The sequence below is a fragment of the Neolamprologus multifasciatus genome, chromosome 11 (genome assembly GCF_963576455.1).
Source record: "Neolamprologus multifasciatus chromosome 11, fNeoMul1.2, whole genome shotgun sequence".
NCBI classification, from domain to species: Eukaryota; Metazoa; Chordata; class Actinopteri; order Cichliformes; family Cichlidae; genus Neolamprologus; species Neolamprologus multifasciatus.
The window spans coordinates 6,050,201-6,068,599 of NC_140449.1; the positions used below are offsets into that span (position 1 = coordinate 6,050,201).

An 18,399-nucleotide genomic window follows, 5' to 3' on the forward strand; every position below is an offset into this window, starting at 1 on the left:
TAGACATCTCCATACCTCCACAGGTATGGTGTCTGGACCAACCGCCTTTCCACTCTGCATCCCCTTATAGCTGCCCCCCCAATCCTCCTTACCAATCCTTGGCTCTTCCTGACTCACTGTCCTCCATCCATCCTCCTTTCTCTCTCATTTTCTTCATTCATCTGCTCCTCAAAGTACTCCTTCAGTCTTCTCAACTCCATTTCTTCACTTGTTAGCATATTTCTAAATCGGTCCTGAATCACTAACCTGCCATACATGCTTTCCAGCTCGGTCTCTCTGCCTAGCCAATCGGTCGTTTTGACATCCATTAGTTTTCAGTCTCACATACAACTTAAAACCTTACAGACCCAACTCCTCTTTGTACATCTGTTTTCTTCACCTTTCTTCATCCATTGAAGCCCCCCTCCCGAGTGACACTCTCTACTCATTAACAGAATTTAAACAATAGGTCAAGAAATAATGCAACCATATTCACCATAACTTTACTTTTCTTAAAACATTTAATTTGATTGATTTTTTTTTTTTTTACAGAGATTTTGCTCCCTACTGGGATAATTATAAGTACTTAGAAACGTACGGGTCATTTAATCTTACAAAGTTGCATTTAAATTTAAATGTTTATTCCTTTGTCGAAAGCAGGTTATGCACACCGAATATACACGATATACATACTTTGATCCATTTATGTCTTGTCTTGGTAAGAAAGCGATACCACATATAAAAAAGCTACACATAAGAAATAGCTATAATTTAAACTACAATTCAAGGGTCTTTCTCATGTCGTCGCAATTCGTGATGCGATTGGGGTACGTAAAAATATCCCTGAATAAAATGGGGAATAATTGGTGAGCAAAAATGAACTAAAACTACGATAAATATACCACCAAAAATACTTATATCGTGGTTTATATGTCGATTCTTATAAATCCTGTAACTTTAGAGCAAAATTGTCGAGGTATTGATTTTTTCCGGAGTATGGTGTCGGGCATCAGCGGAGAAACCTTCCCACTCGCTTTTCCGCCACTGGCAGTTGTTGCTGTCAGAAAAGAACATTTCTGCGAAAAATGGCGGATGCGTACAACGTTCCATTATAGCTCATATAGGAAGAAACGGCGTTATTTAATGTTTCTACCAGTACCCATGTCTAAGTCTGGCTAGTTAGCTTAGCCTAAAAAGCACAAATAATAGCAATAATGTCGCTGCCTCCAGAGAAAGCTTCCGAGCTGAAGCAAATCATTCACAACCATCTGCTCAAGGTGAGAAAACTATATAGATTTTATGGCAATTCGTGTTGTACACAATGTACAGTTGAATGCTGAAGTCCTTAAGCAGCATACAAATACACGGGTATTTTTCATGAAGGGGGAAGCTAGCTGTTTATAGGGGGCAAATAGATTTTTTTTTAATGTCACAAATGGCTATTTCCTTGCATTTGCACATCACAGAGAAATCACATATTATCACCTAGTTGGTAAGATTGGCTGCACCATCTCTTTATACAGCATTATTTAAAGCACCGTAGGGAACCCCTGCTGTTTTCCAGCCAATATGAGCTACCTGTCAAGCCTCTGTAAGCAGATAAAAAACAATTTCAAACAGCACACAAGACCAATTTCGATCCTATATTTTCGATCGTACATTTATTGCTGATTTGAATGAAAATTGATTTAAAAAAAAGTAAATGGAAAAAGGTAATGAATGAGAAAAGATTTCGCATCAATAATGCACCGAATAGACGGTACTTATAGGTCTACTGATATAAAACATTTCCTGATGGGTTTGCCTTCATATTCACACTTCCCAAAGTCAGAGTTTAAATGGGAAAGGACTGTTTTTAGAGGATGTTTAGAAATCACAAACACATTTTTTAAGTAGGTGAAGGAATTTTGTTCTTCTGTTTGTCAGATGGATATCCATGGGAAGATCCGAGAGGTGCTGGCTGAGACTGTGAGGGATGATCAAGGCCCAGCACGTCGGTCTCTGTCTGAGGCAGATTTCCTGCGTGCTCTGCAGCGCAGAGGCATCATAGATGATATGATGAAAGATCTTCACTTTACTCAGGTTGCCCAGCTTTTTGGATGCAGTTTCAGACCTATTTTCCCGATTGGTTTTTAATATAGAAGTATTTTTCATTCCATCCATTCAAAGATCGAACATTTACAATGTATCGATCCCCTTGATAGCTACGTTTTACTTTCAAAGTTTGCCTTCAGTATGGATTAAAAATATCTGTAATACAGTGTGTCAGTTCTGTCCCATCTTTTCTGACTGTTCTGTCGTGTCGTTTTGGCATGGTAGGAAGCAGAAACAGGATCGCCTACAAAACCTGCTGCTCACTTTGTCGATAAAGATATCACTCATCTGAAAAAAAGTAAGAAACATTATTTGCAAACCAAGCAAATAATAATGTGACGCATAGACTGTTTTGCATAATATTATTCCTCTTCTGCTTTTCTCTTCTCAGCCAATATCGACCCATCAAGGCGATGTCTGTATCTCCAGGTGCTTGGAGGCAAAGCCTTTTTGGAGCATCTCCAGGAGCCGGATCCCTTACCTGGTCAGGTGTGTTCTACCTTCACACTTTACCTGCACTTCCGCAACCAGAGGTTTCGCTCAAAGCCAGTGCCCTGTGCCTGTGAACCTGACCTCAAGGAGGGCTTCCTGTTAGAAATCCACAGAGACGGTATAGGTGTGTGTTAACCACCACTGTTTGTGTCACAAATACTGTTCTTATTGTATTACTTAATAAACCATCTATGTACAGAGTATAATTTTACAATTTTTGTATTCCAGGGGAAAGTGGTAAGATGGCAGATGCGACCTCCATGCTGTCAATGTGTGACCCAGTGCACTTTGTGCTGATAAAAACAGACACCTCCAGTGAAACAATGCTTGTCTCATCCTACTTCCTGGACTGGAGGATTGTCCTAAGCTCGCCCAGTAGCAAGACCTGCTTTGCTGTAGAGCTGATGGGAGTTGGTGAGCAACAAACTCTCTCTGCACAAAGAGTTTCTAATGAAGGGTTCTTTTGATTTTATTTTTGAAAAACACAAGCAGAAGTCAAAAAATCATGCTGGATATCGAGCTGTATAGACCGGTTAATGTGTTGGTTCAAAATGAAAATTATCAACCTACAAAGTGCTGAATTCAAAGACACTCCCACAATAAAAGTGAAAAAATGATGCGGCAGTGCTCTGGGGTGAGGTGCTCTATTGGATTTAGTTGAGCGGAGGGGCCAGTCTGTGGTATAAATTCCTTTGTCCTCCAGCCTGCATACTCTCACCCCATGAGGCTGGGCATTGTGTTGCACCAGGCGGAATCCATGACCCACTCTATCAGTGTGGGGTCTGACACTGGGTCCAGTGATTTCATCCTGATATCTAATGGCAGTCAGGGTTCCATTGCCTAGCCTGTAGAGGTCTGTGAAGATATGCCTCCCCTGACCATCACTCACTGACCACCAAACCAGTCATGCCGAATTATGTTACAGGTAGTATTATTCTCCAAACCCCTTTGCATCTGTCACATGTACTCAGGGTGAACCTGCTGTCATCTGTGAAAAACACAGGGGCCATTAGTGACCTGCTAAAGATAATTTTGTAGTTCTGGAGTGCTCATCCAGTTCCTCCTTGCATAAAGGAGCATATACCGTCATGCTGATGGGTTAAGGATCTAAGGATGTCCAGCTGTCTTAAAGTAACTGCCTGTGTCCTGGAATGTCCCCCATGCTCTTGAGACTATGCTGGGAGACACAGAAATCCTGGCAGGGGTTATTGATGTGCCATTCTGGAGGAGTTGGACTAACTGCGACCTCTGTAGGGTCCAGGTATCACCTCATGCTATCAGCAGTGACACTGACACTAACCAAAGCAAAACCAGTGAAAAACAGTCAAAAAAGATGAGGAGGGAAAACATGTCAGTGGATTATACCTGTAAAATTATTCCTATTTTGGGGGTTGTCTCACTGCTGCCCCTCCAGTGCACCTGTTAATTTCAGTAGCATCAAAGCAGCTGAAACTAATGAACAATCTCCTCTGCTACTTAACTGACAACATCAATATCCTGAAGGTTGAACTCACTTGATGCTATACTAATTAAAACGTTCTTGTAATTTTTTGAGTAGTTTATAATGGAGCGTAGGCTATATAATTGCAATTACATAGGATATAGTAAGGGTGGGACATAATATCAGTATGGTAACATTCTGTTGTTCCTCCTGTGCTACATTACCCTTAGACTTGGACTCAAAATTCAATGTCTGCAGACTCCCCAATTACTGATCTGCCAGTCTGACTTCTCAGAGTCACTCCTTCATGTTCGCTGTGGTGGAGCTATGATGTGGAAAAAGAATAATACAGTGTAAAAGTGGCAGAGAGCTAAATCAATGCAATGACACATTTTAAAATTGAATAATGGTGGTGGTACACCTACAGAAACACGATTTGCATGGGGTCAATATTTAAAAGGGACTTAGAAACTGCCCCCTATTCCTGCGTCTCATGGGGCACAGTTGCACAGAATAAGCGTGGTCTGTTGTGCATTCATGTAATGATATCCGTGTTTTCCAGTAATAATAATCTGATGTTACTATTGCCACTTAGTAACTTTTTAAGACAGAAGTGTTTTTAACTGAATGCTGCATTTATTTAAGCATGCTTCAAGATTTGAGTCTTTAGATGGATTTTATGACTAGGTCTCTGCTGTGCAGGAACACAAGCCCTCCAGAATTAGCACCCCAAGTACTGTCCTAATGCGTATATTTAAGCCAGTGTAGTTTGTGTAGCACTCATGCTGGAAGAAAGGTCTGGAAACACAAAAACCTTTGGAAAACTTGAAGAAAATTTGATTAGTAATGTCTGATACTCTTAAACATAACATCACATCTGTAGTGCTCTTTCCCTCTCTTTCCATTTAATGATAAAACTTTGACTTTACGAATTACAAACCTGGCAATTTTGCTTTTTGCTTGTTTTTCTGGCAACATCTTTAAGTAAAGAGTGTGCTTGTCACCAGGAAGTGAATCCAAAGTCCCGGCTGGTGTTTTGACAGTCAGCCTGGAGCTCTACCCTCCTCTCCCAGAGATTCTGAGTGCTGACATCATCAGCACACAGGTCAGCATCTATTTATTCCTCTGTTTCATTATTCATAAATCATTCTCCGTGAACTACCAGTGACTCATTACAACAGAATCCCATTAATGCTTTTTAAGAATCAGTCGTCCTCAGAGTGGAGATAAAGAGGCTGTAAAAGAAACATCACAGCCTTCGTTGTGAGGGAGTGATGTCACTGTGTTTTTCATTTAGCAATCACTGGAGAGGCAGAGGGCGGCCGAGAAGGAGAGGCTCTTCTTGGTTTATGCCAAACAGTGGTGGAGGGAGTTCCTGGAGATCCGTCTGTCAAATCAGACCAAGCTGGTCAAGATTTTTGCACAGGTTTGTCTATCGTATTGACACCCCCACCCCGCACATTTTCATCACTTCATTGGTTGATTTGTGTTTTTAAAAGGAAGCATCTGTGCTCATTCTATTAACATCAAAACCAGTTCACCAAATATTTCATGTCACCTTCTTGGCCTTTCCTTTCCTCTGGGTGTGTGTCTGCACACTCTGCAGGATGAGAACGGCGTCAACAGGCCAGTTTGCTCCTACGTACGTGTCCTCCGGGCGGGCCGCCTCCTGGAGAGCCCTCGGCAGGCGGCCCGCTTCGTCAGCCTTCTTGCCCACGAGAAGGCTCCGGTGGTGGGAGGAGGAGGCAAGCAGGAGCAGTGGTGCACATTAATGGCTTTCCTGTGTCGAGGGAAGGTAAGGAGAGGTTCTCGGCCACTTGGCAGCCTCAGAGTAGGAATGATTCATTTTCCAAGACGGTGCATCCTCTGTACTGTTAGATCTCTTATTGTCACAGATCAAAACAATGGCAGATAATTACATCTGTTACCAAAGTTCCAGTAAACTGATATGTTACTTTTTTCTTATCTGCCACTCACTGGGACTGTACTCAGATCTCATGAAGTAGAAAAGGCATTAAACACTAAATAAATCCTGGGATGCGATGCGACAAGTCAAGCGAGACATTTCCTAAAGTTCTAGCTGTACTATTATGTTTTGGGCTTTAGTTAATGTTTACTCCAAGTTATCTTCAAGCAAGTCCAAGGCAAAGTCTAGATCTAAAAACAGTGCGCCACCATGCAAACGATGGTATCACTCGGCCGCTATTCAAGAGCTTGCTGATGCAAACAGACTGTGTTTCAGCTGATAAAAATGACAAATGAATGCTTCAAAAGGGGATGCATTGTTTCATGTAAATCACACACTGATGCGTTAAAAGAAAGAAACTCTGCATCAAAATGTCAGACTTCTTTTTCAGCACAGTGAAGCAAATCACGAGTTCACATATCTTTGGCAGGACAGGTTTTTATCCACAACATACCAGCTGATAATGTCTGTTAAATTGAGACCCCCAAAAAAACAAACAGTATAGCTCTGCTGTGACGATGTTCGGTAGAAAGCAATCAGCTGAAAAGGAAGGGGAACAACAGTGGAGCTCACTGTAAGGCCTGATTTTAGGCTTGTGTGAGGAACCTCTACATAACCCACAAAGTGGATGATGTTGTGCAGGTGCATTATGTGTTTTATATGCGTTGTCCTCTCGCTGTATTTCATATGCAGTCCCAGCCGATAGAAACAAATAAAACGTTGGGAATTTTTTCTCTTCTGGGTCCTCACTCTTTTTTTTGGTCAGTGTAGTTGGTGTAAATCTATTTGCCCCTCATGTTATTCCCTCACGTCCCCTTCCATAGTTTCAACAGCGTCCCTTTAGGAATTTGTTGACATTTGTGGGTTCCTTTGTTGATGCTATGATTATTAGTCCTTATACTGACGGGTTGATCTTTATTTTTCTCACTGACAAATCCAAGAGGTGCAGTGAAAAAGTAGCTTGAAATGTACAGGAGGATTTAACGGTACTGAGCAGGCCGATCATAGTTGTCAGGCTGCGACAGCCCGATGTGTAGTTGCGTTTCTAGGAAAGTGGATGTCAGGTTATGGCGTAAGGTTTCAGAGGGGTTTTGCCGTTATGACATAGCTGCTGCTTAGATTTCCCACTGAAGCATAAATTCTAGTAAAGGAGATGATCAGTGATGAAAAAGGCACAAAGACATTGTCTTGGATAATTTTGCACTGTTTTTCACACTGTTCCACTTCACTACAAAATATCTTAGTATATTAGGAGTTTTGTCCTAATGCATGGTATGGTGGTTAGCACTGTTGCCCCACAGCAAGACGGTTCTGAGTTTGAATCCACGATCAATGGATCCTTTCTGTGTGCAGTTTGCATTTTCTCCCTACAACTATGTGGGGACTCGGGCTTCTAGTTAGTGGTGTTAGGGTAATTGGTGATTGTTTGGATGGTTGTCTCTGGGTTAGACTGGCGACATGATAAGTGGAAAAAGATTGATGGACTTGTGGGCTAAGCTAAAGGACAGCAATAGTACCAAACCAAACAAACATTTGTGTTGTTCCAAATGTTTTTGACACTTTCACCTTGTGGCATTTGAAGCTAGTTAAGTAAAATACAAGTATTAAAATAAGGAGCTGGATTGAGCACTTTCAAGTGAATAGAATTAATACAGTTGCACGCACACACAAACAACCTAGCCTCACGTGATCTCAGTCATTTTCCTCTGGCTACACTACATTTTCAGTGAAGTCACAGGTTCGCGTTGTGTTGGCCCCTAAAAGTAAAGTTTTGTTCCACAATCACAGAGCTTGATTTGGCCACGTTTACGCTAACCGCATTTCCGAGTAAGGCTGACTGTGTGGTTTCTGAGAAAGAAGGATTTGTGCACAGTTGACTGACTGCTGCATTCTCATTTCTCGACTAGATAGCGGGGAATTTCCCAGACCACCACAGGATAAATGTTCCCTGCCTCTTCTCTGTGTGAGCGGCTGGCAAGACAGACACAACACAACTCTCACAAAGTGGCCCTTGTCAGCTGTGATTTATGAGTTTCATTTGAGGGAAAATTAATTTAGCCTCATCAGTCCTGCTCAGCCTGTTCCGATGCTGCCGTCCATATTAGCACTTCTGGGGAACATCTATCATTCTGACTTGCCCGTAGCCCGAGCCAGCGCGCAGCAGCAACAGTCCCCAGCTCAACCCAGGCTTCTTTACAGGAAAACTTGTACGAATGAAACAAGAGTTGCTTACTGTCATGGACAATTTAATGACTCCAGAGCTTATTTCCTCTCCAGGAGGCTTGTTGTTTGAATTGGGTACTTCTGAGAAAGGCTAACAGTGTAGCGAGAACAAGATATTGTGTTTTGTTTAAAGAGACTCTTGTACTGACATGAGGAATTAGGCAAGGTCGGTGTGAAAACAGAATTCTGTCCGCTTAAATAATAGCATAAAATTAGCCACATGCAGCCAATGTGAGTTTAGGCCACACCTACACTTGTTCCAGCAGAGTGTAAATGAATGCTGGAATTTAAATGCATAACAAGGACTTTACAAGGCTGTAATCAAGTTGGCTGCCAGAGACGCTCGTGAGATTAGCTTCAATGAACGGGAGTTTGTGGGACTTGGATTGGATTAAATAACAAAGATAATTATTTGAAACGTCTTTTAGATTAATAAAATAAACAAAAATGCATTTCATGATCCTTTTTACCAACTCCTATATGCCCAACATGCTCCACCTCTTTGTTTTTTCTTCTCTAAGTTATCTCCCAAAAATCTGAAGCATTCTGTCAGTGGATCCTGACATCATCATGATGTGCTGTTAACCTGAAACAGGAACTACAAGAGGCGCTGGATGTGTCGTTAAATCGAAGCAGGAACTTGCATGGCAATAAATTCCCTGCAGCTGCTCGCATCATGTGGGAAATTTAAATGGCAACAAATACAAAAACAGAAAAATCTTAAGAAAATGAGCTATATTTATTTTCTTCTTCTATGAAAACAAAAAGATTCAAGAAGAATTAGATATTATAATATGTTGGAATCAAAGCTTCAATGATTTGGAATTAAATTAGTGTTGTTTGGGTTTAAAGCCACAATATTTTTATAGCTTTAATGTTTTAAAATCAAGTCTTAAGGTTGTTTGACAAAATAGTAATACGTTGAGAATAAAGCTGAAAGGTTGCAAGGTTTTAAAGGGAAAAGGTTTTAATATTTTAAGAGTAAAGGTACATTTTTGGGAATAAAATTAATGTTACGATACTCCGAGAAAACAGTTGTAACATCTCAGATTTAAAGCAGTAAAATGTTGTTCTTAATACTTCGAGATTAAAGCTTAAATCTTTAATCTCACTAGCTTTCTGTGATTTCAACTACATCTCATGATCTTCTGAGAGGGGAGCGTGCTGGAGGCTCTTTGTTTTGAGAAGTCACATCAGGATTAAAAGTACTGCCAATAACATATGGCAGTACCTGGACATATGAGCTAACTGAACCAGAAGACAAAAATGAACATTTCTCACAACACAACAAACAACGGACTAATGTGATGAAGATATTTAGTTCACTTTAAACTACCCAACAGATCCCAGCATAACCCTCTGTCCTCCACAGGGGGACTGTGAGGATCACGCCACCCTGCTGTGCAGCCTCCAGCTGGGTTTTGGCATGGATGCATACGTGTGCGTGGGCACCAAAGCCAAAGGAGTGCCACATGCCTGGGTCCTGACCCGTGGTACCGACGGGAGCATCACTTTCTGGGAAAGCCTGACAGCGCACAGGTCTGTTTTTTTTTGTTAATATAGTTAACAAATAAGCAAAGTAACTCACCCCCTTTCACGAGACCTTTGAAGGTCAGATTTAAACAGGACTTTTCTCAAAGGAAGTACAGCATAATTAACTATCAGGAAATGAAATTAGTTACTTTGGAGAGGATACCACTCTGTTATAAAAAAGGAAAAGGTCGTCTTCTCTTCTCGGTATCCCCTTTAACTATAACCAGACACAGTCTGAGTTACAGTGAGCTTTTTGTGTTTGCCTCACTAACTTCATTAAACGGTCTTTGTGCGTTAGTCAGCAGGATGTCCTGGAATCCCATGAGTGGATTCTATGAAAGTTGGTGGCCAGGCTTTGAGCCAAGGAACAATTGATTACATTTTAGTGTTTCTTAAGCTCTTCCTCACCATGAAGCACTGGCCTAATGGAGCATGTTTTTCATTAGTTTGAATATCTGAGCTTAATATGATGTGAATTAAAGGATATATGAAGGACAAGGACATATGAACAATTTGTCACATTTATTTTACGTTATTTAAGAATCATGTACATCTTAAATGGGGCGACCGTGGCACTGGGGGTTGGGAAGCGCATCTGTAACTGGAAGGTTGCCGGTTCGATCCCCGGGCTCTCTGTCCTGGTTGTTGTGTCCTTGGGCAAGACACTTTACCCTACCGCCTACTGTTGTTTGCCAGAGGGGCCGATGGCGCGATATGGCAGCCTCGCTTCTGTCAGTGTACCCCAGGGCAGCTGTGGCCTCCACCAGCGTGTGAATGTGAGAGTAAATGAATAGTGGAATTGTAAAGCGCTTTGGGTGCCTTGAAAAGCGCTATATAAATCCAATCCATTATTATAAATATGAGAAGGTCAAGGAAGCTCCCTAAAATTAAAAAAAGAGAACAGACCAGACATTTCTCACTGAGTAATATTAGTGTTTTGTTTCATTTCGTAATACTTTTCTTTGCATTTCTTGTGTGTGATCAGATACCTCCACCGTCCTATAGATCCAGATGCTCCACCTCTGGCTCCCCAGCCTAAACCTTCCTACCCGTACCGCACTGTGGGATGTGTCTTCAACCACCAGACCTTCCTTGCCAACTGTCAGCCCTCTGATGCTGTGGAGCTCTGTGTATTTGACTTCCAGGTAATATAATGCGCATCCGTTTTGGAGGTATGGCTGGAGGATAGCCATATTATATTGCTTTCCATGCTCCATTGTTGTATTTATTAATAAGAAAATTACAGTAGCGATTAAAGAGTGCCAGAGAAATATCATTACGCTATTCACATTTGTTTCGTTGGCAGGTGTTGTCTTAACGGTTCACATTTGGCAAATGAGCTTCAATATGAAAATCCTGCCACAATATCAGATTGGCCAACGTAGAAAACCTAATCAAATAAGTACTGGTGATTTTTAGGCAGACAGAGGGCAAAGGTAGCCTGGAGCAGGGTCCTGTGGGCACAGAGCTCGCTGGAAGATTGCCATCTTCAATCAACAGAACAGGAGCCAGTTTGCGGGGAAGGAAATTGAATCTGTAACAGTTTCATTCATCAGCAACTCCCATTCTGTCACGCTGGCCTAAAGCAAAGCACCCAGTGGACAATGTAGTGGGTCTGTGTGAATGAGATTATCAGCTAAATGCCTCTTTTTCTTCCCCCTACCTGATTTTCTTCAGAATCAGTCACGGTGGAAAGCAATGAGTGAAGAGGCTCTGAAGTCTGTTTGTGCTCCAGGCTCCACCACCTCTCTGCCCCCTCTGCCTCCGCTCTGCTCCCCGTCTCTGGATCCAGCTGCAGCCAGCAACCAGCTGGAGCTGGAGATGCGCTACCTGGTATCTGAGCATAGGAAGGTAAAACACAGTGATGGAGTTGTTGGATGGTGGTAAACTCACCTGCACTCTAGAAAGAGGCCTGATTAGAGCACGGAGACAGATGAGAACACTGATAATTCTTTGAAACATCAAAATATGAATAAGTCATGATGTGTGTTATTTAAACATCACTTATATTTACGTTGAAGAGATGAAAACAAAAATGCCAGATGACCATTATAACCTTATTTCACCTTTAGTATATAAGTGAACCATACCTTTGCTGTGTAGTTGACTGTAGTGTAACAGTTACTGAGGAATGTATCCACTCTGTGGGGTGCTCTCCTCCAGGACCTGGATCTTGCGACAGTGTGGGACGACCACCTGTCCTACCTGCTGTCCTCGGCTCTGTCAGCCTATGAGCTGGAACGCTGCACCGGTGTCTCCTGCGGCAACGAGGAGTTCCAGGACGCCGTGAGGAGGGCCGTGCCAGACGGACACACTTTCAAAGGCTTCCCTATACACTTTCTTCACCGTAACGCTCGTCGGGCCTTTGCCACCTGCCTCAGGTAATATACGACTAAACTAAATGTTAAAATATCACAACTAGAGAACAAAGCTGTAGGAAAACTTCAATGACTTTTGAAAGGTTGCCAGTGATTATGTGGCCTCGAAGCCCAAACTTTTGCACAGTACTTCAGGCTCATCTTTACCTGTGGCTTTCCTGTAGAGGGTGTAAGAGACTGAAGTGCTGCACACAGACCAACAAACATGTTAATGTCTATGTTCTAATAGTGTCAGTATTGAGTAATAAATGATGCGCACACATCTACTCTAAAGCATGATGGGAAATAGCCTCAAAATAAAAAGTGACCCTGTCTTTTCCACAACATATACTGTAACAGTTTCACATGTTATACCTCCTGCCAGAGCTGAGAACACGAATATGATCACGAAAATAATAGACTCAAAAGTCATGCCATTACTTCCTGCCTCTGTCATAGACAGGTTTCTAGATAACCTGCGCACATTCACCAACACTCAGCCTTCAGTTTTGTCCCTTTGTCACAAACAATCCAGAATATTAAACTGGTTTTATTCCCTGAATATTTTTCTCACACATTATTGCTCTGAATGTCTTATTTTTCATGCAGGTCCCCCTTCTGTGAGGAGATAGTGTGTTGTCGTGGCGATCACGTGAGGCTGGCTGTCCGCGTTCGGGTGTTCGTTTATCCCGAGAACGCGTGCGCAGTGTGGATCATGTTTGCCTGTAAATACCGTTCTGTACTCTGACCAGCAGATGGATGGCGCCCAGGAAACCCCGGCCTGTGTTGCACTTTGACCCCACACTGGATTTTAGGACACCACAGGGACACACCGGGACTCACAATGAGACTAAATTGATATTAAGCTCTACTATTGCACAGACATGTTTGTGGCTCTGCTTTGATGGTCGGGCCTTTATTTTGTAGTGGACTCATTTGTACAGACATTTACATTATTTATTTTTGCAAATAAACCCAACTTTGCTTAACCTGCTGTGCATTTTTTTTACATGCTTTATTAAAGACGTTTAAACCTGTGTCACAAACATGAACAGGCTCGTTTTACTGCAGTTGCATGAAGGATTTAAATAATACAGAATTACCTGCTTTGCTGTAAATGAAGGCTCTGCCAATCTCATTTAATCAAAAATAATGAGGTACTGAGGGAATGATATGGTCACAGTTGCTCCAAGATTGTAAGAACTAAACTAAATGAAACAGTACAGTATATTATAAAGATGGAAATTAATGTAATGAAATTATGTCTTTGAGTTTAGGAATGTTTTGTCACCATTTAATATAGACCTATCACACAATGTCATATATCGTTAATAGAAAATATTGACTACATGTGAAAGTATGTGATTAAACCACGCTGTATACTGCTGGAACAAACCAAAAATCTTTAAGCAACACAAAAATCCAGCACTGTCAAAAGTTTGAAATTTATGGCCATGGTGTGAAAGAAATTTATTGATTTAGTCTAGCGGTGCCAAACACGTGGCTGGGGGGCCAGAACCAGCCTGCCAGAGTGTCCATCGTGGCCTAGAGTATCCCTAGTGACACAGACATTACCCATGAGCTGGCATTTTACCCCAAAGTCAATAAAAGGTAGAGCGTTAAATGATAAAAAAAAAAATTGAGGCTTTTTTATTGTTAGTACCTCATTAAATAAAAGAATATTTCCTTTCTTCACGATTTTCTATCTTCTCTGTTTAAGCAGATCTTTTTCTGTAAAAAAGTATTAATGTATAAAAATCTGGGTAATAAGCTGTCAGTACTTTTATCTGTAATCTGAATATATTTCTTAAAGCTAAACTTAAAATTTACTGCTGTACATGATCTTTTTTCTGGAAAAATTGAGCAATTTTTATTGAAATCATCACAGGGTTGCTCATCATCAGTATTATAAGTGGAGGGTCTATTATTTTGACTGTGCTTAATAATTAAACTTTGTTACAATAAAAGAAAGTTGTTGTTTTTATGGGTTGTTAGGCAGCAGCGTTACTGGTCCTGTCCACTTGAGTTTAAATTTTATGCCCGACAAAGTAAAATACGTTTGACAGCCCTGGTTTTAAAGGCATGTAAGGAGAGCACCTTGTGTTAAAGTCATTAAATTAAATCAAACTGACATAATTAAGCTGTCAGTTTGTCTTTTTACGAGAAGTGTACGAGCAAATTAAAATTAAACTTGTATTAAAGTTGTGTTGCACTTGTAATAACTGTGATCAGCACTAGATGGCGCGTTAAGACAAATATTGGCAAACTGGAAGCAGCTGCAGCTCTCTGTCCGCCACAGCAGCCCTGCACGCGTAATGCTTTGTAGGTTTTTTGAATAGAAATAAGATTGGTTTAAATGTCTCATTGATCATGCATAAGAGTAGATCATGAGTTAAAATATGGCGGTTAAAAGACACAAAATATAACTGTAGAAAAAAAGGTAACGTTGTTAGGAAAACTTTAAATGACTTGATTGAATTTATGTCCAAAATCATACCGTGTGTGAAAAGCAGAAGCCACAATAACATCATTATTTCAGCTTGTTCGCCGTTGAAAATCCACAGGCGAACACTGTCCTTCAGTTTGACACTGGCTGATTATGAAATTTGAGCGAGGACGAAGTGACAGGCGCCTGGTTGAGTGAATTATTGTGTGGTTAGGAGAAGTCAACTCGAGAAAGTTCTGCCATAATTGAAGTGCTTTATTAATTGATGCGCAGAGGGTAGTTTTGTTGTTATGGAGTGCTTTGCTTTGCTCATTTGTTTTTCTCTTTTTTTGGTCGCCCCCCTCCTCCCTGCTGTGTTCCTCTACTGTGCAGAGCTGTTCTGGAGATGAATCGTGGAGGGGAATCGTTGACACATCAGCCCAAACTTTGACAAGAAGCCTGTGAGGATGGCCAATTAATTCGATTTTTCCGGGAGCTAATTTGCAATTCTGCATTAGCCCCAGAGTTGTTCAACACAAGGATCAGGAGGGAGGCTGGAAGAGCAAAATAGAAAGCTAATGAATAATTCCTGCTTTTTTCTGAATGTCACACACACACACACACACACACACACCTCCACTCCGCGCGTTACTGTGTACCACAGGAAGACTGCAGCAAAGGAAGCGTTTGATGCTGGGAACTCAGGTATGTTTTCAGCCCATATTAAACAGGAACGCTCAGGTGTAATTGACTAATAGGTCCTGTGGGAAAGGAGCTGCTCCATTAAAAACAGGAAGAGAAGCGGTGGGAGAGACTGGTTTCACCTTAGATCTGGTGAGCAATGTTTGCATTCAGGTGAGACGTTCAGATGCATTTTGCACCAAACCACGCGTGTAAGTGGAAACACAATGTAAATTTGGCTATGAATAAGAAAAACTAATTGATTATGTAAAACGAGGATGGCATAAGTAGCCTTACAGGAGGTTTTGTAGTTATAAAGAAGAAACCTGATATGGGTGGAAAAAGTCTCGCGTTGTCGTGCACGAACTGGTTTTCACCCACACGAATTCCTCTTCCTCTTCTCAGATGGCACAAGCCAATAACGAGTGCTTTTCCTTTCTCAGACATTTCACCTAGACTTAACAAGTATTGTAAATAACATCATCAGGGACTATAATGGTGTTGATTGGGAGAAATATACCGTAGCTCAGAGCCATCTTTAACACATTACTGTTTAGTGCGCCTGGCAGTCAAACAGGAATTTTTGAACGTTTTTGAACACATCGAGTACCACAGTGGTTTAATTATACTGCAAGCACATCGCACATTTTTTAAGAAATAAAGAAGAAATGTATGCAGCTATAGAGCTGTCAGTAAATATTTTGTCCCTTTACTGAAATCTCCAGTGCAGATGCATAACTCAGGAAGTCTCCATTCCTGGGGCCCATTGGGCATAACTCAGACTTCCTCACTGGTTCTGAATCCCCAGTGTTGTATATGTAATTACATTATACATTTTTTTCTGCAATCGAATTGAACTTAATGCCTTTTTTAAAAATGCTATTTTAATTAATTAAACAGATCAGTTGGCTGGATCATGAAAAGTGAACCACTGACTTACACGTTTCTTACACACCAAATTAAATAGTCTTTAATTTGGTGTTATATCTCCTGTGTGTGTGTGTGTTTGTGTGCGTGTGTGTGTCCTCAAAAAGCTGTAATAATGTGTGCCTATCTAGAATAGCTCCATTATTTGGCTTTATGAGTGAAACACTCTCAGGTGTAAATGTGAAAATGTGCTAAAACACGACATTGCGCCAACAAATTTTCAGGTTGCAGCGGTAAACCCTGCTGTAGCAGGAGAGTTGATAAGTGACCAAAGCACTTTGCAACAATAGCCTTCATTATGTTTTTCTATCATTAGCTAAATTTTGCTCCCATGATCTAGTGATCAGCTCTGCATGTGTCAAAGTGGTCCTTAAAATGTCATAAATACATTTACTAATAATAAGGGATTACAGGTTTTCAGACATCAAGAATATATTTGCATTTTTGTTTGTGCATTTCTATTCAACTTTATTGAAAAAAATTCTGTTTCTTCATAATTTTTGTTTTGTGTGTACATAATTTCGTTCCACCTCATGTTAACATGTGATGCGAATGACAAATAAAGCTTCTTGAATCCTTGAATCCTTAATATAAGTAACACAAATAAAAAAAATCCTTCTGTTCAGGTTGCTTGTACGTGTGGTCAGCCTGTTTAATGCTGCTGATGTTACATGTTCTTTAAGCTTTAAAATACTTTTTTTGCTGTAACAGGCTTCTTCCCTTTCACTCTCCGTCCCTTCCCCCCGTCTTGCCACCATGGGGAGCCGGGCTTTCAGCTGCTCTGCTCCACGACTCTGGAATTCCCGACCTCCTGACTTAAGAAACATCTCTTCCTTCTCTCTCTTTAAGTCCAAACTCAAAACCCACTTGTTCAAAATAGCTTATCCCACATAACCTTTCCACTCTCCTATTTTATTTGTTTATGCTTTTATGATTCTGTAAACTTCTTGCTTTTATGTTGCTTTTAAGTGTACAGCGACCTTGAGTGTTTTGAAAGGCGCTTTCAAATAAAATGTATTATTATTATTATTATTATTAATGTGTTCATTCTTCTCTCAAATGTTATACACTCTCACTTTAAGGACTGCCAGCCGCGCACAGTGACCACAAAAGCACCAAGCTTTATGCTAATATGCACAAACCTGAAAATATTTATACTCCAACTGACAAAAACTCCAAATTTGTGTCATAAATCAGTCAGCAAGCTTTGCAACTTGCTGACTGATTTCTGACCGTAACTCGAAGAGAGAACTGGTTTCAGGATTACTGAATGGATAACGGTCTTGGGGGAATTCAACAACAAATGATAACATCAGAGCGTGGATGTCAAACTCATTTTATATTTTTGGACACATACAGTCCATTTTTACATTTTTTTACATTTCACTATTTATATATTCACATTTATTCCTTCCTATATCTTAATAGAACAAAAAACCCAACAGTATGTCTCAGTTTTTCTTCATGGTAAAAATGTTGCTGTTGTAAATGTGAGCAGTTTGTCAACACAAGTGTTTGGGCTTAAATTGTGATAAGTAAATATGTAAAATTACAGAAAAGTTTTCAAGACTGTCCCATAATCTTTGCTAATTCTAAGGAAATGTCAGATTTTTAAAAATAATTTTAGTTATTAATATTATTATTACAATTGCAAAAAATACCCTAAGCAAAAGCAAAGAAGAGCTTTTCTTGTTTATCTATTATTTAATTACTCTGGTGTAGTATGGATGGACATGGGAGAGGTCTTTATCAAAGCGGTAAAACAGAAATTTAAAGTTTAGTTCAAAATTTCCTTCAGATTGTTCAAAGCCATTCAGTCTTTGCTTCAATCTTTGCTGGGCCGATTCTGGCCCCCAGGCCTTATGTTTCCCCGTCCTGCTCCAGGGGATCTGCTTCACTCACTTTGTTAATTGTAATCTAGATCCAAAGTCCATCACACACTAAAACTCAACATTATAACAAAGAGGGATGGATCGACCGTTACTCATCTGCACAGAAAAGCCCGTCTGTGCTCACAAAGCGCAGGTGTATCTAAGCGCCGCCATTTCCTCCGGTCATAGCAATAAGAAGTGAGTTCCCGTTGCTGGTCTCCTAGCTGCACAACCACCTCATTATTTTGTTGTCATTGAATGAACTTAATTCAATGTATAGGCCTTGGGCTCTGTTCGACTTTGTCAAGTAAATGAGAAGACTAATGGCGCATCTCCTTATCAGTTGTGTTTTTGTATTGTGGTAATATATCTGCTGACAGACACTGATGTATCAACTAATTACCGTATTG

At 40.7% G+C, this 18,399-nt stretch overlaps 1 protein-coding gene across 1 annotated transcript; it reads left to right on the forward strand.

The window, feature by feature from the left end:
* The first annotated feature begins 1,003 nt into the window (after positions 1-1,003).
* On the forward strand, positions 1,004-13,074 carry cep76 (centrosomal protein 76). The gene is made up of 13 exons (XM_085177098.1): positions 1,004-1,256; positions 1,906-2,061; positions 2,299-2,371; positions 2,465-2,689; positions 2,794-2,979; positions 5,014-5,111; positions 5,304-5,432; positions 5,613-5,801; positions 9,568-9,734; positions 10,714-10,873; positions 11,406-11,579; positions 11,892-12,109; positions 12,695-13,074. The coding sequence occupies exons 1-13, from the start codon at positions 1,194-1,196 to the stop codon at positions 12,831-12,833; spliced, it is 1,977 nt and encodes a 658-aa protein (XP_085033224.1). The 5' UTR covers positions 1,004-1,193; the 3' UTR covers positions 12,834-13,074.
* The last annotated feature ends 5,325 nt before the right edge of the window (positions 13,075-18,399 follow it).